This window comes from Coenobita brevimanus, chromosome 57 (assembly GCF_032717465.1).
Source record: "Coenobita brevimanus isolate Jiangsu-jjx chromosome 57, ASM3271746v2, whole genome shotgun sequence".
Classification (NCBI taxonomy): Eukaryota; Metazoa; Arthropoda; class Malacostraca; order Decapoda; family Coenobitidae; genus Coenobita; species Coenobita brevimanus.
In genome coordinates, this window is record NC_137010.1 from 35,247,268 (window position 1) to 35,273,078 (window position 25,811).

General features: G+C 43.2%; 1 protein-coding gene across 1 annotated transcript in view; it reads right to left on the reverse strand.

Moving 5' to 3' along the window:
- Positions 1 to 624: 624 nt before the first annotated feature.
- The window catches only part of LOC145401959 (dystrophin, isoforms A/C/F/G/H-like), an 817,498-nt gene continuing 792,311 nt past the window's right edge, over positions 625 to 25,811 (reverse strand). Inside the window, exon 9 of the mRNA XM_080274064.1 lies at positions 625 to 716. Within this exon, the coding sequence (XP_080130190.1) occupies positions 681 to 716 (36 nt within the window). The 3' untranslated portion in view covers positions 625 to 680. The remainder of the gene's footprint in view (positions 717 to 25,811) is intronic.

Sequence of the window (25,811 nt, forward strand, 5' to 3'; positions counted from 1 at the left end):
TACCATCTTAATCTTTGTTATTAATCTTTTATGTTACCAATTCTTACCTTATTTCCTCTTCTATCAACTTACTGGAAGTGCTTTACTTTCTTGTACTATCTTTCTCACTATCCTTTATTACCATGAGTGTCCCATTATGCAATGTCTTTCCTTCAAAATCTCATAGCCTTGTTTATTTATCGCCCCAAACCGCATCCAGTGAGGGGCGGCCTAAGAAATTATATAATAAAACGATATTTGTTCCTACTCAGCAACGATCCCTCTTCCCACGACAAACCTCCCTCCCTCATATACTTTCCTATCGTATATCCTCCTCTGCTTCTCCTTTCCAAACACCTTTCCTTATACTCTCCTCCCTTATCTCTGTGCCTCATGCTTGGCCTTCCTCTTCTTCCAAACACCCCACTCCCATACACTCTACTGGTAATACATAAATCAAAATACATCCACAAATACACCCCCATCACTCAATAAGAAAAAAAAATACAAATACACTCTTTTGGTTATACATTAATTAAAAAACACCCAGAAGTACACTCCATTACACAAAGATACTAATACACTCCATCGACCACACATAAACCAATATACATTCTCAAATACACCCCTACAATAAAGATACTTGCTTGACAATGGAGAAAAAGATAATACACAATAAAGATACATAAAGGTACTCACGATTAAAGCGAGGGACAACCGAAGAGCGAGGCACATACCTGGAAGAGAGAGAGAGAGAGAGGTATGAGAGAAGGTTGTAAATTCTTTAACCCCCTCAGCATAAGGACGCATTTTCTACATTTACTTAATTTTTCCCATCTCCAGACGATTTTATTCAGCTTAGGAGAGATTTTACGAACTGGAGGGGTTAAAGACAGTCCATACTGACCCCTTCAACACGAGAGGGCTTTCCATAGGCGAATAAAATCAGTCAAGAGCAGCCATAATAAAATCCAGGTCATGGAAGTGAATGGGCTAATAGAGGAACAATACAATTAACCTTTTCCCTGGCATGAAGGCACCTGGGTATTTTATTTAAGCCAAGACCAGACGATTTTGACCACACAATTTTGTTCTCATGAAACTTTAGGTGTATTAACCCTTGGCCACTATGGACAAACTCAGGGATTGCACTGGGGATAAAACACCAGATGGTTTTATTTATCCCACAGTTATTCAATCTGTCTCAGGGTTCAAGAGTGCGTGTGTTAACTCTTGGCTGGTATGGACACACTCAGTTACTTCTTTCAGGCTCAGATCAAACAGTTCTAATCAGCTCTGGGAAATCGTAGCTCTGAAAGGATTTATAATGACCTGATTAATCCTACTGCTGCCATTCACACTAACACCAAGCCAATCTCAGCCGACAGAAGTCCTATAAGTGAAAGAGCTAACTGTGAAAAGATAGGCAACTATGTAACACGCTACATCATAAACTAAATGCAAAATAACTGGATAAAAGTTTCATAAGAAAATATACCACGAAATGATATGTAATAGGCTTGTAAGCATGATAAACACTTAACAATAATAAAAGCAGGTAGAAGATACATAAAGGTACTATATAATCGACTAACTTTAAAAAATAGCTTAATAAACAAATTAACATACACAAAGCAATGAAGGGAGTGCACATTTTATGTGAGTGGTTTTATTCTCAAACAAAACTGATATGATATACACTTACCATTTATCCGTGTTCTGTTACAAAAATTAGAGTTTTATGCAATGAAGTTATAATTTAGGCAATTAAACCGCTAATCTGATAATGTTTCATACATAATTACACTCGCCCTCGGCAATGATGTCTGTCAGTCACACTAACACCACAATAGAAAGCTCAGTGCCTGTACTCATCTACTGAAATGAAGTTTATTATTCAGGCCTGCAACTGGGTGTGGAAAAGAGAACTGACGAGCTACATTTGCTGTAACTTAGGTGGATTGCAGACAAGCACAGTTAACATTTTCAACAGTTTTACCACACAACACAATTACTGGCATCTTTCTCCTACAAAACACTCCACTTCATTTACACATGGACTGCAGAAAGGAGTTACACAAGCTCTGTCATGTGGCAATTTGGCCAATTTAGCGACCATTGGAAAATGGCTACAAATCTATATCATCATCTTTGAAACAGTATGGCATATCTACCCAAGAAATATTTTTGCTCAATTCACCAAATTTACAGAGTTCAGGCTGTAAGAAATTTCGCAGTTGGCAGGAAACCGACAACTACGGGGATATGGCTCACCCACGTCTAAGTCTGCTTTGAGTTGCCAGTTAGTCCAATAATATATTGCTTGTATGTGACGGGCTACTTATGGTAACTTATTTTACTCTTCTCTCTTTTCCATTAGCCACTGCCAGTCTTGCATTTGATTTTAGCATCAAGAACCAGTTTTACAAGAAATGTTTCAGCCTTCCTCCGGTGCTATCACTGTAAACGGATAAGGTAGTGCATGATTTCGTTCACAGTAGCTACTATAACCTTATTTCAAGGTTCAACCAAGAGAGTGGGGATGAGAGAAAAGAGATAGACTAATATCCCCAAACTATCACAGCTCCTAAAAGATAGTTTCATTAACAATCCTGCTCATGAGGTAAGAAGCAGTCCCCTGGAGCTGACTCATGTAATGTAAGCCACACGCCATGGGATTAACTGGTGGTACCAATATGTATCATAATTTTTGAAGGCAGTTTTTTGTAGTAAGTAGGTATACTCTTTGCATTAGATTTTTCAGTAAGCATCTCTAGTCTGTGTTCTCTCTATTGTGGCATCATTGTGAGAAATACACCCACTTTATGTGGGCCACGTATGACATTATTTAGTTTCTGGCTATTAGGACGCTGCACAAAATTTAACTACATCTTACTATATAACTTTGATAACTTCTTTCTCTCTCAAAAAAAAAAAAAAAAAAAAAAAAAAAAAAAACATAAATGGTAAATGTACAGCTTCTTAATATTCCTGAGAATGAAACCATGCAGACAAATTGTGTACACCCAGTATATAAAAAAAAGATTAAATATAAAGGGTATAAAAGGTGCCAAATGATTATCTGGCTTCAAATATTGCATGAATAACAGTCTGGCTTATGTAACATAATGAAAGAGTAAACATGATGTATCTTAAACAAACAGTGCCACTTACTGGGTTGTAACCACCACTATTTATATTACAGATAACATCAGATAAATACAATAATTGTGTTATACGTGGGAAGTGAAGAATATTGAAAGGGAAACACTGGTAAATAACATAAACACTATATAATAATTACTTGAAAAATGGGTCGTAAAACATAAACACTGCCGTAAACTCAAAAAATGGTGCCTATGGATTGCAGTAAGCACAGACCTCCATAGTCGTAAAACATATAAACATCTGAGTGTGCTATAAGTCACACAGGTATAAACAAGTGAAGAGACAAGACAATAGCAGTAACAAAAATCTGCCGGTAAAACAGGATAACAGCTTTCACAAATAACAGTGTGATTAAAGCATCTATTATTATTATTCATGGACAAGGAAAAATCACCCACTTACAATAAAGTCTAACCAATAATAACCAAGTCCATAACAGCACCAAAAGCATTTATCTCCTACAGCTATATCATGTAAATTAACAATAACAATAGGTTAAAAAATTCTCGCAACAATAGTACTTTGTGCTATGTGTATCTACAAACACATTTCTACATCATTTGGGATCTAAAAGTGAACTAATAAGCCATGGAAAAATTATATATATAGTAGAGTGAAAATGAGGTGCCGAATTTCACAGTGATCCACTTTTACATAAAATCTTTCAAATGAATAATGTTAAATTACTGAACTAAAAGCACCCAATATCAACTTTCTACAAACTTTAACAAAAACAATCAGCCTTTTACTACTACAGAAACCTTTAATCACTGTGAAAATCTGGCCACACACTCTACCATTAAACACCTCTCAAAGTAACTACAAATATGGCAAAATGATCTATATGTAATTTTTTGTCTAACTCTACCCTTATTAGCACACACGACTTGCACCCACCTGAAGCATTCCTGGGTCACTGGGTGTGGTTTGAGTAAGCTAGGTGGAGTGGGAGTGAAGCTTGCAATTAGACACCAGAGCAGAAACCAGGAATTTTTATTTTTATTAATATCTCTATCCTCTGTTTCAAGACAAAGGTAATGCCATCAGACGTACAGTACCTTGTTTGCATGCATATATTTTTCTTCTGTATTTTTAAAACAGTACACCAACAAATATGAAAGATGTTCAATTCTTCTAAGACTTACTTTTTGGATATGAAACCCTATTCACATAAAGTCTTAGACACAATTCTAGTATTACAGGAAGGTAATAAGCAACATGAATGAACACTGTCAATATATGTGGAGTCGTGGAACGTAGCTGCATAACCCTGAATATTTTACAGCCCTAAATAACTCCAAATACATCCTAAATTTCAGTATTCTATTTCCTGCTGGTAACTGGGCCAATTCCTGGGATGCCATAATCATATCCTGTTTTATATACAAGCCTATTAGCTTCTCTGTATGTTCAATACAATATCGCACTGAATAAGAAAGAATACAGTGCAAAATGCCTATAATTAGAACAGCTGGCATCACAACCAGACAAAATAAGAGCCAATATGGTTAGGAACATGGCAAATGCAAATGCAGCCATTGATAAGAACGCACAATGTCAAAACAGAAACAACAAAACCACTTAGACAACCAGATGCACGACACCCATGATAAAACTATGTAAAAACAAAAACACATTCATATAAAAATGCACAACACAAATCAAACAATGCACAGAAACAAGACTGAAAACACAACGCCACCAACAAAAACAAATCCATACAAAAAAGCTAAAATCATCACCTTAACCTGATTTTTCCCTATAAACGAGGGGGGTGGGGGTAATCACAAGCACGTGAACCAAAGTCACCTAAACAATAACACAAATCTCTCCTCTTTCTCAGCCCCACCTTTCCCATCTAAACAGAATAGTAAACCATTCTCATCATCCTACCCTGACTGCCAAGTAACAAAAACGATGTGGGGGGGGGAGGGGGCACAAATAAAAGCTCACAAAACAATACCACAACCACTTCCCCCTCCACCACTCTCATCCCCACAGAAAAGTCTGGCCTGCGAAAACTTTAAAAACCGCAGAGGCAAAGTTTCTCGCTGCCGAGAAACTAAGCACTCTGTTTCGTCCTTCTTTATGGCGCAACTTGGGGCCAGGCATACAGTAGAGGTGGCAAGAAACACCACTCTGCCTCGCCTTCATACTCGTGGGAAACTTTCTGCCTTGTAAAAGAAACGGGATGGCATGGTGGACGGGGGAGGAGGCGGTGGGGGCCGGGATGAATTTTTTAAAGTGAATGATTATGGATTTTGGAAGTCTGAATACTGTGTGCATGGATATATGGCCAATAAAACCGACGATTGTTAACTATTTGCTGTTTCTGAAGGTTTGAATGATGAGTAAATGCTGGTGTTGAGGGAGTGCTGGGATGAATAATTTTAAATGGATACCTGAATGACGAGTAAATGTGTGTATGGAGAGTAGAACCAAATACTCTTATTCCTCTGAGTCCTTGATGAATGACAGACAAAAAGATGGCTGGAGGAAGATTCAGAAACAAACCTTTAAAAGCAAATGATGGTGATTTTCCGAAGTTTATATACTAAGTAGCAAATATAACTGAATATTTTTATGATTCCATTCCCTACTCCTGAGGGATGGAATGATGCATAAATGGATGGTTTGGAGGGGGGGGGGGAAGTTGGAATAAACGTTTAATGAATTCATGTATTTCTAACGTGAATTTCCGGGGCTTCAGTGTTGAGTGGACGGCTGGATGGATGGCCAATATAGCCGTGCACAGTTTCGAGCATATTTCAGGCCTCATTATAAATCAGGGAGGTGCACCAAATATGTCACAACTTTTTTCCATACAATTGGTACCGTTAATTGGCCGACACTGGCATATCAATAAAGCTTTAACAGGTGGCTATGGAACTTTATCGGGCAAATTTTATATGATTTAATGTGGAATTTGTAGGAAAAAATGGATGTCAAAATACTCGGTCCATAACGAGGAACTTCTGTACTCCGAGCCGAATTCCAAGTACCTTTTCCTTACCGATTTAGTTTGCATATTAAACCTTAGCACTGTCATGCATGGCATCTAAACCATTTTAATTCCGACACAGGTTATTGCCATTGCACACGAAAGGATGCTGAACTATGTGAAAAAAAAAAAAAAAAAAGATAAATCGTCAAGGAAGAGGTGTTTCGGATTCTCTTTACTGAAACGATCTGGTGCTCTTAAAGGCTGGACACTCTCATGGGCTTATCAGGTCCCCAACACTTTTTCCTGACTAATTTATTTTTCCACGTAACACACTCATATTCTTATGTTATTTGTATAAAGTGTGTGAATATTTGAAAGGCAGAACTACCACACAAGACAATAATAAATAGACATAAAATAAATCAATATGGATGAAGCGCCTGGAAGCTTCTGAATATCTTATCTTTCTCTCCAGACGATTTTTCTTTCAACTTTAAGAACAAGATCCAGTGGTGAAGATGGTTAATTAAGGTTTCAGGTAACCCTTCAGAAAATCCCAACCTTCGCCAAATCGTCTGAAGGTAGCAAAAGTAATGGAGAAAAAACGTCATTGAAGTGGATAATCCCTCTGCCGCTCGTCACGCGTTTTGGAGTGAGTGATGTGGGATTGGAGGAGTGAGATGGGACTGGAGGAATGATGAGGGATTGGAGGAGTGATGAGGGATTGGAGGAGTGATGAGGGATTGGAGGAGTAATGAGGGATTGGAGGAGTGGTGAGGGATTCCAGGATCCAGGAGTGATGCGGGATTGGAGGAGTGATGAAGGATTGGAGGAGTAATGATTGATTGGAGGAGTGATGTGGGATCGGAGGAGTGATGAGGGATTGGAGGAGTGATGAGGATTGGAGGAGTGATGAGGGATTGGAGGAGTAATGAGGGATTGGAGAAGTGATGTGGGATTGGAGGAATGATGAGGGATTGGAGGAGTGATGTGGGATTGGAGGAGTGATGTGGGATTGGAGGAGTGGTGAGGGATTCCAGGAGTGATGTGGGATTGGAGGTGTGATGCGGGATTGGAGGAGTGATTAGAGATTGGAGGAGTGATGTGGGATTGGAGGAGTGATGAGGGATTGGAGGAGTGATGTGGGATTGGAGTGATGTGGGATTGGAGGAGTGATGTGGGATTAAGGAGTGATGAGGGATTGGAGGAGTGATGAGGGATTGGAGGAGTGATGAGGGATTGGAGGAGTGGTGAGGGATTCCGGGAGTGATGCGGGATTGAAGGAGTGGTGAGGGATTGGAGGAGTGATGAGGGATTGGAGGAGTGATGAAGGATTCGAGTGATGAGGGATTGGAGGAGTGATGAGGGATTCGAGGAGTGATGGACTGGAAGTGATGAGGAATTGAAGGAGCGATGTGGGATTGGAGGGGTGATGTGGGATTGAATGAAGGATTGGAGGGGTGATGTGGAACTGGAGGAGTGATGAGGGACTGGAGGAGTGATGTAGGATTGGGGGAGTGATGAGGGATTGGGGAAGTGATGAGGGACTGGAGGAGTGATGAGGGATCAGGGGAGTGATGAGGGACTGGAGCAGCGATGAGGGACTGGAAGAGTGATGAGGGATTGGAGGAGTGATGAGGGATTCGAGGAAAGATGTCGGACTGGAGGAGTGATGAGGGATTGGAGGAGTGATGAGGGAATGGAGGAGTGATGAGGGATTGGAGGAGTGATGAGGGATTGGAAGAGTGATGTGGGATTGGAAGAGTGATGTGGGATTGGAGGAGTGATGTGGGATTGGAGGAGTGATGGGGATTGGAGGAGTGATGAGGGATTGGAGTAGTGATGAGGGATTGGAGTAGTGATGAGGGATTGGAGGAGTGATGAGGGATTGGAGGAGTGATGAGGGATTGGAGGAGTGATGAGGGATTGGAAGGTGTGAGGGATGAGGGATTGAAGGGTGTGGGTGATGAGGGATTGGGGAGTGTGAGTGATGAGGGATTGGGGAGTGTGAGTGATGAGGGATTGGAGGGGTATTACAGGATATTGATGATAGTTCTCTCAATTTTTATCTCTTCCTGTTGACGCATCTCCCCAATCTCATGAATGGTAGTGGGAACAGCGTTAATAATAATAATAATAATAATAATAATAATAATAACAATAATACTAGCCACCTTAACTTCCTTTCGTCTGCTTCCTTGCCATGTTAAAAGTCTTTCTCAACAGCAATAAAAACAAACAGCGTAACCATGGCAACAGTTTCACAATCACCATCATTTTCGACACTGGCTACTTCCGGTAAACACATAAAACACGTCTGATGGCATTACCTTCAATGACAAACAAACTGTAAATGGTGAGCAAACAACAACAACAGGTGTGTGTGTGTGTGTGTGTGTGTGTGTGTGTGTGTGTGTGTGTGTGTGTGTGTGTGTGCAGGAATGAGTGCTTTTATGAGTCGGCAGGTGAAACTACTAAAAAATGTGATAATGTTTACGTGAATGGCACATGCATGCAGTCGTGTGTGTGTGTGTGTGTGTGTGTGTGTGTGTGTGTGTGTGTGTAGTACAGTCATAAACACACCAGGTGCAAACAAGTGTTAATCATTCACTTTACAGGTGTCATTAACAACACCTTTTCCTTCCAACACTAAAACAATTAACACATTTACATCTCTATATTTTATCTTTTTATTATTATTATTTTTTTTTTACAATTTAACTTTCATATCCATTATCCTTTATCTCACATTTGCAACTCATTCTCGCTACATGCATACGTGGATAATGGGCGTGGGAATTTGCACATTATAATTCAGAGCATAATAATCTGCACACACACTCATTTACATATGCTATCGTTAACGCATAGGTAACAAGAATAGGTGCATGGTTTTCCTTGCGCTTGCGGAGTGGAGATAAGGCCAATTCTGTTTATCTGTATATCTGCCTATTATCTATCTCCTTATTTGTCTAATGATGTACGATATCCGCTTCTATCTACATGTCTGTTTATCTAATGTCTCTCTCTGTCTATTGCTCTACTATGACCACTTCTATCCACCTGTTTGTCTGTCTGTCTAATATCTATCTATCGTTCTATTTTGATCACATCTATCCATCCATTCCGTCCATTATTTATCTATTTATCTATCTACCTATATGCCTATTAATTCATGCATTCATCCATCTTTATTTACAATCATCATACACCAGGTCCCAGAGTTCATTTGGGGAGGCCGAGACAAAAATAATTCTCTCTCTCTCTCTCTCACCCCGTCTGGTAATATGACCTAACCACGCCGAAAAAAAAAAAATAGCACTTCATGTAATCCAATACAGCTCTTGCGCCCGACGAAATAATTATGAAAGAAATATTATATGTATCAGTATACCATGAGTTCCTGTATTTTTGTAACTATATTTTTTGGAACTTTGAGTGTTATTGAGAAAGGGGTGATGCATCTGGTGTTCATTTTTTGGTCTGTAATGAGAGAGAGAGAGAGAGAGAGAGAGAGAGAGAGAGAGAGAGAGAGAGAGAGTTACCTGACTTGTGAGTGCATATTATGAATGTTGCAAGAGTGTGTGTGTGTGTGTGTGTGTGTGTGTGTGTGTGTGTGTGTGTGTGTGTGTGTGTGTGTGTGTGTGTGTGTGTGTGTGTGTGTGTGTGTGTGTGTGTGTGTGTGTGTGTGTGGTGAGAATCCTGAGTGCTGTGTTACCGTGTATGTATGATTCATGTGTATGCTTTCGCTGCGTGTGCGTGTCATGTGAGATACGTGTGTGTTTCTGGGAAGAGTTGAGGATTTCTGTTACATACATTGATTGCTACAAATGCTGATGGTGATAGGTGTAAAAAAAAAAAAGTAATTTATGATTATTTTTGCATTTACTGGTTGTGACTCTTGTTTAAAATGCTGATTATCCCTTTCACACCGATGACGCCACTCTTATTCTTGCTCTCTCCAAGTGATCTGATTCAGCACTAATTCTACTCTAACTTGTTCCAAATTTTCGTCTTTTTGCAGATTATTTCATATAGCTCAGTGGCAAAGAAAATACTACAGTTCTGCATCCTCTCCACAGCACTTCTTCGTGACTAGCATCATATTCTGGCGCTAATATACTGTTACACCACAGTACTCATGATAAAGATGGCAGTTTTAAGCCAAGTTAGAGTAAAAGGAGTGAAGTTCAAGGTTAATGAAGACTATGGGTAAAGAAAGGCTAAATTGTTGATCTGGAGTGTTAATTATGGCTCTAAAAATTGTGGTTCTGTTGTTAATTAAAAATCTGATTAAAAATTGTGGCTACGGTGGATTGTGGTTAGGACTGTGGTGGTAATTGTAGTGACTTCGAACTATTGGTTGAAGTGGGTTTTGGATATGATGGTGGTTGCTGGAAGTAGTGGTTGTGAGAAGTGATTGTAGTTGCGGTAGTTGTAAGTGCTCAAATGCTAGTAGTTGTAAATACGTGTGTCGAGCTGGTAGTTAGGGGTGGTGGTAGTTGTGGTAGTTTTAAATGCTAGTAGTTGTAGTAGTTTTCACGTTTGCAGTTTTGGTTATGGGATGGCTGTAGTTGCAGTTATTAGTACTTGCAGTTGTGGTAGGTGTGGTAACTGTGGTTGATGAGGTAGCAGTAAATCGTAAAGTAGTGAATATTATTAACTGTGGTAGTTTACATGATAATGGTTGTGAGTTTTTAATGTTAACGTTGATGCTAGTAGTTGTGGTCTTATAAACGCTAGTGGTGGCAGAACTAGTAGCTGTGATGGTAAATGCTAGTGGTTGTGACGGTGACAGATGCAAGACGTACTGATGCTTGAAGATACTAATTGGTGGGTGGTTGTGGATGCTAGTAATTGTGGCAAATGCTAGTGACTCTGATAAACGCTAGTAGGAGATATGATGCTGTGGATGCTAGTTACTGTCACAGGAGCTAGCTATCGTGGTAGTGGTAGGTACTATTAGGTGTAAATGGTCTGAAGTGCTGGTAGATATGGTTGTAGTAAATGCTAGTGAGTGCAATGGTGGTAAATGCAAGTGTATATTATAGAGTAAGATGCTCATAGATAAAATAGTGGTAGATACTAGCAGATAGGGTTAATCGTGTTTTCTCTCTACCCTCACCTCATTCATTACTGTCGACTCTTGTGCCCTTGCGAAAAAAGAACCTAATCACCTGAAAAATCAAGCTCATTATCATTAACTCCACCCCATTTTTAAACCCCTTCGACCGATGATGCGTTATATAAACCTTTTCTGTATGGATCGCTACGTTTTGTACCCCTCTTTTCACGATGATTTTGATACACAGACGGGTGGATAGTGAACTGGGGAGCAATATGCATAACTGAAGTGGTTTCGTAATGTCAGCCTGTAATCCTTTTCCCTACTGAACGCTAAACTTGTATCATTTTCTGTGCCTTGCTTTTGATACACATGCAGACTTGGACAGTGTGGCTATATTAAGATTTCATATACAAACTTTCTGTTACATTATAAACTTTACTGAATGTTAAGTATGTAACTTGTATACTTCACTGTTACTAAAAATACAAAGAAACAGAACTTGGGAGACTGTAGTATATTAAAATCGATATCAATTTATTTTCATATTTTCTTCGTATTCTGCCTAGTGACTGCTTAACTTTGTGTATCTTATAAATGTCCTATTCTTCATTCAAATACACGATTGCAAGACAGGGAGACTACTAATATTTATTGCAATAGCATTTTTTTTTATTCCTCTTCTTAAATGAATGATTACTAAGCTGTGCCTCTGTGTGGGTCTAACTCTAAATATGATAAAAGACAGACCACTTTGAAGTAAGTTAAATACCAGTGCATTATGCTTACTTTATTATCAATCTCTCCTTCATCTCTTATTTCCCATATTCTCTTTCTACTTTTTACCTCTCCCTTCCATTTTTCGTATTTTTCATTACAGCTTCTTTCCTTTAAGTTTCTTTTTAACACTTCCCCTCCTCCCTAAAAAGCACTACAATTTGAATCCTCCGTTGACGATTTATAAAACAGATAATGAATATGGGTAATGATATCAAACATTTAGAGAAGCATAACACTGAGGGGTAACGTAGCAAAACCAACTGCCCTGTACCTACACTTCAAGGAAATACAAGCACTAAAAACAATCCATGTGGGTCTGAAGGAGGCTATTAACCCAAAAGGTCTGGGCATATGGTTATCACTTTATTTTCGCCATCTCCTGACGATTTTATTCAGCGTAGGACAAATTTTTCAACCCCTCAATCGCGAGAGGCTTTGCTGAGATGAATAAAATCGTCTGGTAGCGGCAAGAATAAGCTACACAGGACGTCACACGGACTAAAGCGGTTAATATTGTGACGGTGATGGTACATTAAGGAGTGACGAGTTGTGCTTTAAACCCCTTCAGCTCGAGGACGTCATTCTCATTTTCATCCTACACTTAAAACGATTTCCTTCTTTTTAAATGAAGGTGTTAATGAATCTGTATCTAAACCCTCAATCAAAAACAAATTCTCGAGATTAATATACTGATTAGATGGCAAAAATAAAACAGAAACACATCATGGTCCTGAAAGGGTTAATGATCTCTGAAAGGCAATGTAAATAATTGTGAAGATAGACTATGATTTGTAGTAGTGATAGCCATGATAGAGATTACACTTTAGTCCCCCCCTCTCTATCTCTGCCGTGGAAGAAAACGTGGACTTGGCTTGTGTGTGTGTGTGTGTGTGTGTGTGTGTGTGTGTGTGTGTGTGTGTAAGGGGCGTAACAAGTGACCCGTCCATTCTAAAAATCCCAAATTCAATGCAAGCGATTAGACTGGAGGTCGTAGAAAGAAGGAAAGGTGGATTAAGAGAGATCGCCTGGAAATGAATACCGTAAAGAAGTATCAGTGAGAGAGAGAGAGAGAGAGAGAGAGAGAGAGAGAGAGAGAGAGAGTGTGTGTGTGTGTGTGTGTGTGTGTGTGTGTGTGTGTGTGTGTGTGTGTAAGCCAGAATGTCCACTTCCTGGGCATGACTTAGCACTGTCATAAACACAGTGTACTTTAATTAGTTCTCGTGTGTGTGTGTGTGTGTGTGTGTGTGTGTGTGTGTGTGTGTGTGTGTGTGTGTGTGTGTGTGTGTGTGTGTGTGTGTGTGTAGTGGCAGTGTTGTGTTGGTGTGTGGTAGGGTTAATGCAATGTGTGGTTGTCGTGTGGTTAATCAGTGTTATGTATATGTGACGTGTTGTATTGTGGTGTGTATGTATGGTAGAGGTGTGACTGTGTGGTGGTATGTATGGTAGAGGTGTGGCTGTGTGGTGGTATGTATGGTAGAGGTGTGGTTGTGTGGTGGTATGTATGGTAGAGGCGTGGCTGTGTGGTGGGATGGTTGGTAGAGGTGTGGTTGTGTGGTGATGTGTATGGTACAGGTGTGGTTAAGTGGTGGTATGTATGGTAGAGGTGTGGTTGTGCGGTAGTGTGTGGGTGTGATAAAGCGTCTTGACTGTGGTGACGTAGTTGTGTGGTAAGCTGGTGGTGGCGTGGCGTGGTGATGTGGTAGTGTGGTGCATTAAAGTTCTGACTGAAAGTGTGGTGTTCTGACTGGTATTATGATGATCTACCTACGAAATATATGGTAGTTATGTAAGGTACTGTACTGAGACGAACACAAAAGACTGAAGTGTAATGAGGGGAGTCTCTGCGATTTGTGGTATGGTGTGGCGTGGTGTGGTGAGGCAAGAATGTGGCATTGTGTGGGAAGGATAACAAATGCAATGCAATATGGTGAGTTGTACGGTGAAGGCGTAGTGTGCTGTGGTTAACTGTAGTGGTGGTGGAATGTGACATTGGTGACTGGTAGTGGCTGTGACAGTGGTGGTGGTGGTACAGTGGTGGTGGTGGTACAGTGGTGGTGGCAGTGACAGTGGTGGTGGAGTGGTATGGTGATGTGATGATTTTGTGGTAAGGCAAGGGAATACCCACCTGTGAGAGGCGGCTCTGTGTGTCGAGGATGTCACAGAACAGCTGCATCTTGCGTGCGAGGGCCTGGGTGCCCTGGGCAGGGGAAGGAGGGCTGAGGGGCTGGTTGGCCCCGTGCCGCACACCCAGCCCCCATCCGGGGCCGCCACCTGGAGCCCGTAGCTCCAGGGAGGAAAACCTGCGGGGTGCTGAGCCTGAAGGGGGAAGGAGCCCAGCAGGGTCGGGGCCACGCTGGGGCGACACGGCCGGGCTGCTGTAGGCGGAACGGCTGCGGTAGCTATGGGGCAGAGAACGTTGGCTGACGTGGCCACCCCCGCCTGCGCCCCCACCCCGCCCCAACACGTCAGGGCGCTTGGGCGGGGCAGTAGCCAGCGTGGCAGGGGGGTCAGGGCGGGAAGGTGAGAGGAACCTGGCGGGGGTGTTGGAACCACTTTGGGTGGCGGAGGGCCCCGCAAGGCGTGTGAGGCTGCCCATGCTGCTGCTGGAGCCACTCTGGTAGAGGGAGCGGGGACCCCCAGTCCCTGGCTCCTGCGGCCGTGCTAGCTGCAGGCGGGTCTCTATGGTTCGCAGCAGTGACTGGCCATCAGGCAATCCCGGTCCTGCTGTACTGCGTCCCAGGCTGTAGTCGGAATTGGAGGATGGCAGAGTCTTGTAAGTGGCGTCGGGGCTGGCCAGGGAGCGGGGTTGACGGGGAATTTGGCGCGGCGGGGGCCCTGGGGGGGCGGTGGGCCCCTGCGTCAGGCGAGCCCGTTGGAAGAGTGCCTCCAGATAGGCCAGCTTGCTGACGTTGGCCTCATGCGCTGCGCGGATGCGGTTGAGGCTGGCGGTGCGCGCTGCCTCGCCAGGGTCAGGATCGCCACCATAATGCGTCAACGGGCGCAGCGCAGCGTCCAGCGTGTGGTCGCCGTTGAGCAGAGGTGTGGTGGAGGAGCGAGGCAGGGCCGGGCGGGGTCGGGGTGAGGCGGGGGGGTCCTGCTCCGAGCCGCTACTCTCCTCGTACCCCGGGCTGGCCTCCTTCCCGCTGGTGGCGCCGCTGGTGGCCGCAGAGTCCTCAGAGTCCGACGACCGCTCGCCATTAGCCAGACTGCCACGGGGGCCGTTCTCCTGGCCCCGCCCCACCCCATACCGTCCCGGGCCGCCCCCGTCGTAGGTGTCTCGGGGGCGCCGGGGACCGCCGTTGTGCATGAGGGTGGGGAGGGGGGGCTGGTCTCCCCACACCATGGGGCTGGGCAGGAGGCCGCTCATGCTGGTGCGGGTGGGGCCGCCATCCTTCTTGGCCCCCGCCTCGTTGGGGGGCCGCGCTCCCCCCTCCTGGGTCATGGCGGCAGCGTGTCGGCCTGCGGACATGTCACACGCCGCCCCCCTCACACCCTGGGTCACGGGACACGCGGCCCATCACCACCCAGCCATCACCGCACCAACACCATGTAACACTATGTCTCCCTGGGGGGTCGCTGCAAGGCAACACTTACTCATTAGACATCATAAAAATCAATACATTACATCCGCCCCCTAACCATCATTATACATCACACACCTACAATACACCTAGTATCAAGAATTCTTACAGCAACACCTCATCTGAACACCAAATACCAATACCAGCACAACGCTATTCTGCTGGTTATTTTCCGGCCACACCAGGCAGCACCCGGCATTTCCTGGGTGGGTACGAGAGGTTGGTACAATTTATCATGTCGCGAGCCCTCTTACCTCTCTCCCTCTCCTTTCATCTCCGGCTCTCTTTTCCCACTGTCCTGCTCTCTACTCTCTTCATTAAAATAAATTATGCCTCTTCTCCGATAATTGCGTTGTTGGGGGGGGGTCCATATACCTGAGATGGAGGAAATAATTATTATCTCTGTCTCTCCTTTTATTATCTCTCTCTCTCCTTTATTCCCTCTTAAGTTCCTTCCTTTTTTCTTCGTTTTTTCAGAGTTCCTTGATTCCATTTTATGTTTCTTCCTTCCTCTTTGCATTTTCTGATTTCGTTTGGTCTCTTTTACGATTTTCCTTTTTTCTTTCTTTTTCACTTTCAAAACTCGTTCTTAGCATTTCCGCACTGCTCTTATATTTTCTCACATTTTCTTCCTTTTAATTACTTGTATTTTCTTGATGTTTTTCTTTGGGTTCTTAATTTTCTTTCGGTTCTCTTTCGTCACTTCAGTTTTCTTAGTCTCTCTTTCTTCGTTTTCGTTATTTTCTTTCTATTTTTTGTTGTCTTTTATTTTCTTACTGTCTTCATCGCTACTGCATATTCCTTCAAAATCACATCGAAAACGAAAGATGAGAAAATAAAGATGGGTACCTTTTTCACTCTCTCCTTCTGCTACCGCCAGACGATTTTATTCAGCTCGGGGAAGGCGTGTCGTGCTGAAGGGAGGGGTTAAGCCTTCACCCTTTCACGACGATGACGCTACAGGTTTTCATTCTTTTTCATTTCTTGTTTCCCAAAGACGATTTTATACAACCCCCCTTTCAACACCCTGGCGTATTAATTCTTACCCTGTTCTTGTCATCTCCAGACGATTTTATTCAGAGGTACAGCCTTCGTTAACCCCTTCGCTACGAGAGGCCTACCTAAAGTTGAAAAAATCGTCTGAAAGTAGCAAGACTCAAGAAAATACGTCATTGGATTGAAGGGGTTGACTGCTTCACTAGCCTACGATTATTATTATCATTATTATTATTATTATTATTATTATTGACACCTTCAATACGAATATCTTACACTTCCTTCCTGTCGCCTGCACACGACATCTATGCAGCTCTGAAACACCTGTCAAGATGGAGAGGTGAGTGAAAGATATACCCTCACCTCTTCAGACCTAGAGGCTGTTCTCAAGCTGAATAGAGTCGTCTGGAGGAAGAACAAATACAGTAATAGTGTAGAAAGGGAATAAGTAATAAAGAGTATATCTAGAGCTGACCTACACTGCCTGGAAAGTAAAGAAAAATAATAAAATACAAAACACATGACAGGACTGAAAGGGGTAAACATTATTGTGCATCTGTAAACATTTCATCACTTCCTCTGCAATATAAACATCTGCCCCCAAAACTTTCATCCCCATTCTCGTATCAATGTTTCCGTAGTCAGGCACACAGACAGACAGACGCGTGAACATAACATACTCCTCCCTCTGTTATTAAAAAAAAAAATATATATATATCTAAGCTCGTAGGGAAGGAGTTATGAAAATTTATATTGAGAAAATTCTATAAACTTCTATCTGACTTACCATGAATTATAAGAATATTTTTTTAAATTGAATACCAAAGCCTTCTCCCCGACCAGTAACTTTCCAAAAAACAGCAATAATATTAAACTGAGAAATTACTTTATTCCTTTAATACGGTGCTATTTCCTTCCTTTATTCCTTTACTACGGTGCTATTTCCTTCATTTTATCCTCTACCTCCAGACGATTTTCTTTACCTATGAGGGAGACCTTTATTGGAGAAGGGGTTTTACTGGAGATCCCTCATAACCCCTCCATTGTGACAGGGTTTAATAAAGTTACATGAATAAAGTTGCATGAATAAAACCATACACCCAGGGGCTCCAGGGATCAAATTTCCTCCCCTACACCTGACTTTCCCCTAAAATATTCCCCACTCCCCCTCCCCTAAACTTTCTCTCCTCTCCTTACCCCTCAAACTTTTGCCTCCATATTCATTCTACCTCCCTGGGCCGGCCTTTTCCTCCCCATTATTCCTCTCTCCCCCTTTATTAGTTGCTATTATTCTCCCCACACGACTCCTTTGCTCCCTCTCTCTCTCTCTCTCTCTCTCTCCCACTCTCTGTTCTTCATTCCTATCTTCATTCTCTCTTCTTTCTCTTCCACATCAACACTCCCCATCCACTTCATTCATCACACTCCACTCTCTCTCTCTCTCCCCTCCCTTCCACTTCCCTCTTCCACCCAGCTAACTCCACCTTCCTCTTCCTCTTTCCTCTTCCATTACAAGCTCACCCCTCTCGTTTTTCTCTCTCCCCTACTCCAACTTCCTCTTCCTCTTCTCCTATTTTCTTGTGTTTCATTTACCCTTACCTCTTCTCCCATTCCTCCTCCTCCTCCTTCTCCTAATCCTAATCCTAACCCTTCCCATTTTTACACTCCCATCCACCTCCTTCTCCTCACATTTCAGTCTACTCATCTTTTCCATTTCTTTTTGATACCCTTTCCATTCCTTCCCCTTCCTGTTCTATCCACCTCCTCTCTCTCTCTCTCTCTCTCTCTCTCTTCAAAACTTTCATTTTTCACCCCTCTCTCTTACTTTCTCCCCTCTACCTTTACCCCCTTCCTTTCTCCTAACTTTGCACTGTCTTCCCTTCACTCCTAATGTCTACCCTCACTCTCTTTCTTCCCCTCCCCACCCTCCTTTCTCCTTTACCCTTTCCTGTTACACCCCTCCCTCACCCCTTCCCTTATGCCTCTTCCTCCCCCTCCCTCACCATCTTCCCCTTACATCTCAACCTTTCACCCCTCTTCTTCCTCTCTCCCACCACTCTCAGTCATCCTCCCCTACCCTTACCTCTCTTCCACCTCCCTCCCCCTCTTCCCTTCACATCCCTTCCTCCTGTACCTCTCACCCTCAATTTTCCTCCCCCCAAACACTCTCACTCTCACACAACTTCCCCCCACAATCTTCCTCCCCCCTAACACTCTCACCCATCTTCCTCCCATCCCCACCCCTCCTGCGGGGCCTCACAACAAGGTCAATAAACAGGCTAATGAGGTGCTTCCAATGACCTAATATATTCCCGGCACACAATTAAGGCACGTAGCTCCCTCGCCTTAAACACCACAACACACAAATAACACAAACAATAAGGTGGATTAGTGAAGATGGTTGGATGTGCCGTGTAAATGAGGTTAAACTGGCATAATAGGTTAATATATTCGAGTGATTAAAGGTAGGTTTATAGGAAAGGGTGGAAATAAGAAGAGTAAAGTGGACAATAATGCAAAAAGACTTGAAGAAGTAAATGACGAAACTAGTACTAGCAATAAAAACTGATACTACTAATAAAATAATCTACCTAACTACCTACATACGACTAACTACACGACTGATGAAGCTACACACATACACACATACATATATACTACTACTGCTATTACTGCTACCACTACTGCTCCTACTATTACCTAGAAAAATAACAATACCAGCAACAATAGAGGGTTATAATAGTATCTAGTTTCCTTTATTGTTCACCAGCATAAAGAAATACATCAAATACTGTAAAACAACTGCAGTATTTTTCGGGTCATTTTCTTAATTCCTCTCCCATTTTCTTCCAAGTGTAATTCTCTCTCTCTCTCTCTCTCTCTCTCTCTCTCTCTCTCTCTCTCTCTCATATCGACATCAGCTCCCGTCTGTCTCGTTTCCCTTCCCCCCTCAACCCATCCTTCCTACTTTACTGCCCTCCCTCTCTCCCTCCCTCCCTTTCCCCCTCCTTCCTCCCTCCATCTAACCCATCCTCCCTATTTTACTCCTCTCCCTCGCCATCTTACCTTCCGACCTCCCCTTCTCTCTCCCTCTCCGAACCTCCTTTCCTCCCTCCATCCCAACCGATCCTCTCGTCTATTCTCCCTTCCTCCCTTACCTTCCTTCCTCTCCTTCTTTTCCTCTCTGTATCTTTCTATACTTCCTTGAGTCCTCTTGTTCCTCTTGCCTCATCCTGTCCTTCCTACTTTACTACTACTACTCTCTACTACAACTACTACTACGCTCTACTACTACTGCTCCTCTCTCTCTTTCTCTCTCCTCTCAAGTACATTATCTATTCTTCTTGCCTTTCTTCTCAATCTTCCTACTCCCTCCCTCCCTCCTCCTCACTCCCCTCTTTCTCTCTATCTCCCTCCTTTCTTGCCTCCCTCCCTCCCCTCCATCACTCCACCTGTCACACCAAACCACTTCGGATAATGGGTGGACGGATGACAGAGAGAGAGAGAGAGAGAGAGAGAGAGAGTGGAGGTGAAACAGCCGGGTGAAACAGACCAGGGCAATTGTTTCACCTCTCTGTTAATTAATGGTATTACGACCCCCCTACTCTCTCTCTCTCTCTCTCTCCAGCTCAACACAAAACCAAATACATTAATGAACCACAGCGTCTGTCCACTTCATCATTCACTCTTCCTTATTATTACTCTCTCTCTCTCTCTCCTTTATTTTCTCTTCCTTCACCTTATCAATCTGTTTCTTCTCTCTTTAATTCTTTGCTTTATCACTTTTTGCTTCGCCGAAAACCTGGAGAAAGTCTGCGGAGTTTAATACCCAGATTTCAATTACATTTTCGGATATTCTGAGTAAGGGATATTATTGCTGTTTTTTTTTTTCTCTCTCTCTCTCTCTTACTTTCTAACATTCAATTTTCCAGCCTACCTACTCCTAACTACCTCTCTCCTTTCCTCCTCCCCCCCTCTCTCTCCCCCCGTTGCTTTCTTCTTGTTTTCCTCCTTTCATCCTTTTTTCTCCTCTCATCCATCCTCCATCTCTACACTCAAGGCAAGGGAGAGAGAGAGAGAGAGAGAGAGAGAGAGAGAGAGAGAGAGAGAAACAAGGTTACGACTACCAAAAATACACAGAAATTAAGCGCTATAGTGAGGATAATGTAAAAAAAAAAAAAAAAAAAAAAAGATCCACTGAGAATAGGAAGAAAAAGACAAACACAAAGACAAAAGAGGAAAATGAAAGATGGAAGACTCCGCCTGCTGAGGAAGATGTTCTGTAAGCGTGAGGAAGAAAAAAGTAAGACTAAAATAAAGATGATATGCAAGAGGGAGAAAGGGTAGTAAGACAGGAAGGAAGAACTGAAGGTAAGAGGAAAGGAAATAGACAGGTAAAACACGCGACTAAAGAGGGAAGTGGTAATAACTGGGGAAGTAAAGAAAGTGAGAGAGAGAGAGAGAGAGAGAGAGAGAGAGAGAGAGAGAGAGAGAGAGAGAGAGAGAGAGAGAGAGAGAGAGAGAGAGAGAGAGAGAGAGAGAGAGAGAGAGAGAGAGAGAGAGAGAGAGAGAGAGAGAGAGAGAGAGAGCGGCCCTCCAGTGCTCCACCGCCCCTGATTAAAGGCCACGCAACCCCAGGACGTCAAGGAACACTTACGGAACGACTGTCTGCTTTACGGAACACTTACGGAACGACTCTCAGCTTTACGGAACACTTACGGAAACGATTCTGGTCATACGGCACACTGCTAGTACGTATTGAACATTCTGGAACTTACAAATCGACACGGAACACTTAAGGAACGTCGCGGAACATATACAACGACAAAAAAGCTAACAATCTGGGTTATTAATAGAATGACATGAAACCTTTATGCACTGACGAGGAACACGTACGGAACATGGAACATTTACGGAACTCGAAATACAAAAGAACATGGAACACTTAGGCAATGCTATGGAAAACATTTAAGGAACAAAGTAGCAAACGTACGAGTAAAGAGAGAAGCGGAACAGAGCGAAACGAGACGGTACGGAACACTTACGAGACGACACGGAACACTCACGTAGCACCATAAAACACTTGTGTTCAAATATAGGTCGATAAAGAACTATACGGAACACTTACGGAACTACAGATTTTTACGGAACATTTAGGAAGACACGGAACAATTACAGGTCTAGTGATACAGATGTGCTGAAACTGGAGCACTGAGGAACCGCCACAGAACTTCACGGAACACTTACGGAGCGCCAGGGTTCACAGCAGATACGGCACAGTACAGATCAATACGGAACATTAAAAAGCCATTGAACGGAGAAATACCACAGATCATTACGGAACACGATACCAGAAACATACCGGAAAATTACGGAACACAACGGAGCACTGCAAAGGATCGTGGAACTTGAAACACTCTGCAACGCCGGGGTGGGGTGGGGTGGGGCGGCGTGGGGTGGGGTGCAGTGGGAGGCGGAGAGTGGGAAAGGTAATGAGAACCGCTAATGAGGGGTGGAATGAGGACGCGATAGATAACACAGATGAACGGATAGATAGATAGAGAGAGACACCCGAGCCACAGGGATAGATAAAAGGATAGATAGATGTATGAGCTGACAAACAGGGCATGACAGATTTACACAGACCGAAATAGGCACAGATTAAAAGAGAGATAAAAGGTACTGATGACCTGGGCAGACTGACGCAGGTGTAATACTAAACACAGAAATTCAGACATAAAAAGCAGACAGACGAAGAACAGAGGTACGCAGGCAGAGAAAGAATTAAGCAGACAGAAAAAAAAAGGAAAACAGACATATAAAGCAGACAGACGAAGAACAGACACACACGCAGAGAAAGAATTATACAGAGAAACATGAAACAAACATACACCCACTACGTAAACACAAATGGGCATGTTTGTGTATACGATATGTTGCCGCAAAAAGCCCTACGAGTAAATACACGAAAAACAGCATTAGTCTAGGCAAGATCCTTCAAAGGTTGCATGGTAAAGCTAGTATCGCCACAGGAAAAATAGTTGAGCCAGACGATACAAACAAAACCATGCACAGTTAATCTCTTCTGACTTTACGACAATCCCTAACCCCTCTGACCTCAGGTGATGGCCACGTGTAGTCAGACTTAAGTGCTGATTTGACCTACTCATCGAATTTCATGCCCCTGAGAAGTATTTTTCTAGTTTTTTTTTTTTTTTTTTTTTTTTTTTTTATGCGAGGAAGAAGGAACCAAAGGCCATGAGCCCGCAGTAACAGTTCCCTCCAAGAGAAAAACAAAATACAATAGAGAGCCAAATTCAAGATCCGATCATTTTGAGATGCCTGGACACACTGCGTTTGAAAGACTGGAGATCATAGGCAGGAGGAAATACAGACAGAGGGAGACAGTTCCAGAGCTGACCTGTTGCATGAATGAAAGACTGGGAGTAACGGTTAACTCTTGCATTAGAGAGTTGGACAGAAAAGGGATGAGAGTTTGCTGCCAGACGGGTGCTACGCGCCCGTCGTAGAGGTGGAGGAATGCAAGCAGACAGTTCAGAGGAGCAGTGACCATTAAAGTAGCGATAGAAAAGAGATAAAGATGCAACAGTGCGGCGAAGAGACAGAGGTTGAAGGGAGTCAGTAAGAGGAGGAGAGTTAATGAGACGAAAAGCCTTTGACTCCACCCTATTGAGAAGAGCTGTATGTGGGGAGCCTCCCCACACATGAGAGTTGTACTCACACAGGGGCGGATAAAACCCCTGTATAGAGTCAACAATTGTGCAGGGGTAAAGAAAGAGCGGAGTCGGCTTAGCACACCCAATCTCTTGGAAGCAGATTTTACAAGAGATGTAATATGATCTTTCCAAGATAAGTCCCGAGTAAATGAAACCCCAAGCATGTTCAAGGATGATGCAGGATTAATCTGAATATTATTAAACATTAGTGGGTATACCTGTGGAAGATTTTGTCGGGTTGATAGGTGTAAGAACTGAGTCTTAGAAGCATTAAAGACAACCATATTATTTTTACCCCAGTCAGAGATATGAGCTAAGTCAGACATTAGGTGTGCCATAGCCTCATCCCTTGTTTCTTGAAGTAACTGTTGAGATGGGCGTTGCGGGAACCGAATGGAAAGGTGAAGGGTGGAGTCATCAGCGTATGAGTGGATAGGGTTAGATGTACAGCTTAGAAGATCATTGATGAATAAAAGGAAGAGAGTTGGTGATAGGACAGAGCCCTGAGGAACACCACTGTTGATAGATCTAGGAGAAGAACGATGGCCGTCTACGACAGCAGCTATAGAACGACCAGAAAGGAAGCTAGCGATGAAGGTACAGATAGAAGGATAGAAACCGTAGGAGGGCAGTTTGGAAATTAAAGATTTATGCCAGACTCGATCGAAAGCCTTTGAGATGTCAAGTGCAATGGCAAAGCTTTCGCCAAAGTCCCGAAAGGAGGATGACCAGGAGTCTGAAAGGTAGGTGAGAAGATCGCCAGTGGAGCGTCCCTGACGGAACCCATACTGACGATCGGAAAGAAGGCTGTGATAGGAAAGATGCCTTAAAATTTTTTTATTAAGAATTGACTCGAAAACTTTTGAAATACAGGACGTTAAAGCAATTGGACGATAGTTGGAGGGTTGGGAGTGGTCACCCTTCTTTGGGACTGGCTGAATGAGAGCAAACTTCCAGCAAGAAGGAAAGGTACAAGTTGACAGACAAAGGCGAAATAGTTTGCCTAGGCAGGGTGTAAGCACAGAAGCACAGTTTTTGAGAACAACAGGAGGGACCCCATCAGGCCCATATGCCTTGTTAGTACTGAGGCCAGTAATGGCAGAAAATACATCAACTGAAGAAATTTTAATGTCAGCCATGAGGAAGTCAGAGGGGGAAGTGATGGAGGAACAGCACCGGAATCGTCTAAGGTGGAATTGGAGGAGAAAGTCTGTGCGAAGAGATCTGCTTTATCAGTAGAAGAAATAGCTACAGAACCATCAGAGTAGAAAAGAGGAGGGAAGGATGATGAGGTAAAGTTGTTAGAAAGATTTTTGGCAAAGGTGCCAGAAGGAGCGGGAAGAATTCGAGTTGGAGAGTTGAGAGCATTTAGTATGGATGAAATTATTTTTAGTAGAGCGAAGAACAGACTTAGCACGATTCCGGGCAGAAACGTAAAGATTATGTGATTCAGGGGTGGGTTGGCTCCGGTACCTTTTGTAGGCCTTCTCCTTGTTGCGGACAGCATTAGAACAAGCGTGATTAAACCAAGGCTTTCTTGCGTTAGTCAAAGGATATGAGAAAGGAATGTATGCTTCCATGCCCGAGAGAATAACCTCCTTAATGCGCAAGGCACACTCAGATGGCTCACGGCCATGGAAGCAATAATCATTCCAGGGAAAATCAAAGAAGTACTGCCTGAGGGCCTCCCAGTCCGCAGCTCCAAATGCCAGAGACGACGTTTCCCTGGAGGGTCCGCAGGCCGTACTGGAGTGATAGGACAGGTTAAGGTAATAAGGTTGTGATCGGAGGAGCCCAACGGAGAGAAAAGATTAACAGAGTAAGCAGAAGGATTAGTTGTGAGGAAGAGGTCAAGTATGTTGGAGCTCTCTCCAAGGCGGTCAGGGATACGGGTAGGGTGCTGTACAAGCTGCTCTAGGTCATTAAGGATAGAAAAGATGTAGGCTTGTTCACCAGGTGGATCCGTGAAAGGAGAGGAGAGCCAAAGGTGGTGGTGAACATTGAAATCTCCAAGAATGGAGATTTCAGAGAAAGGAGAAATGGACAGAATGTGTTCCATCGTAGAAGTAAGATAGTCGAAGAATTTTTGATAGTCAGTAGAATTAGGGGATAAGTAAACAGCACAGATATATTTAGTCAGAGAATGACAGGAAAGCCGAAGCCAGAGAGTGGAGAATTCAGAAGAATCAAGTTCAGGAACACGAGAGCAAGATAAGTCGTTGCGTATGTATACACAACAGCCACCTTTGGCTTTGAAATGAGTATAGAGAAAGTAGGAGGATACAGAAAAGGATTTGTTGTCGGTTGCCTCAGACAGCTGAGTCTCCGTTAGAAAAAGAAGGTGAGGTTTAGAGGAGGAGAGGTGGTGCTCAACAGAGCGAAAGTTAGATGAAAGGCCGCGAATGTTGCAGAAATGAAGAAGAAGAGAGTCAGACAGTGGTTCCAGGCACCTCGAGTCGTCACCGGGAGAGGGGCAGATGGCGGGGGCATTTATGGTCCCCCCCCCCTGGGGACTCCGAGGCTAGGTGAATTGACGCCATTTTGGTAAATTTTGAATAGGA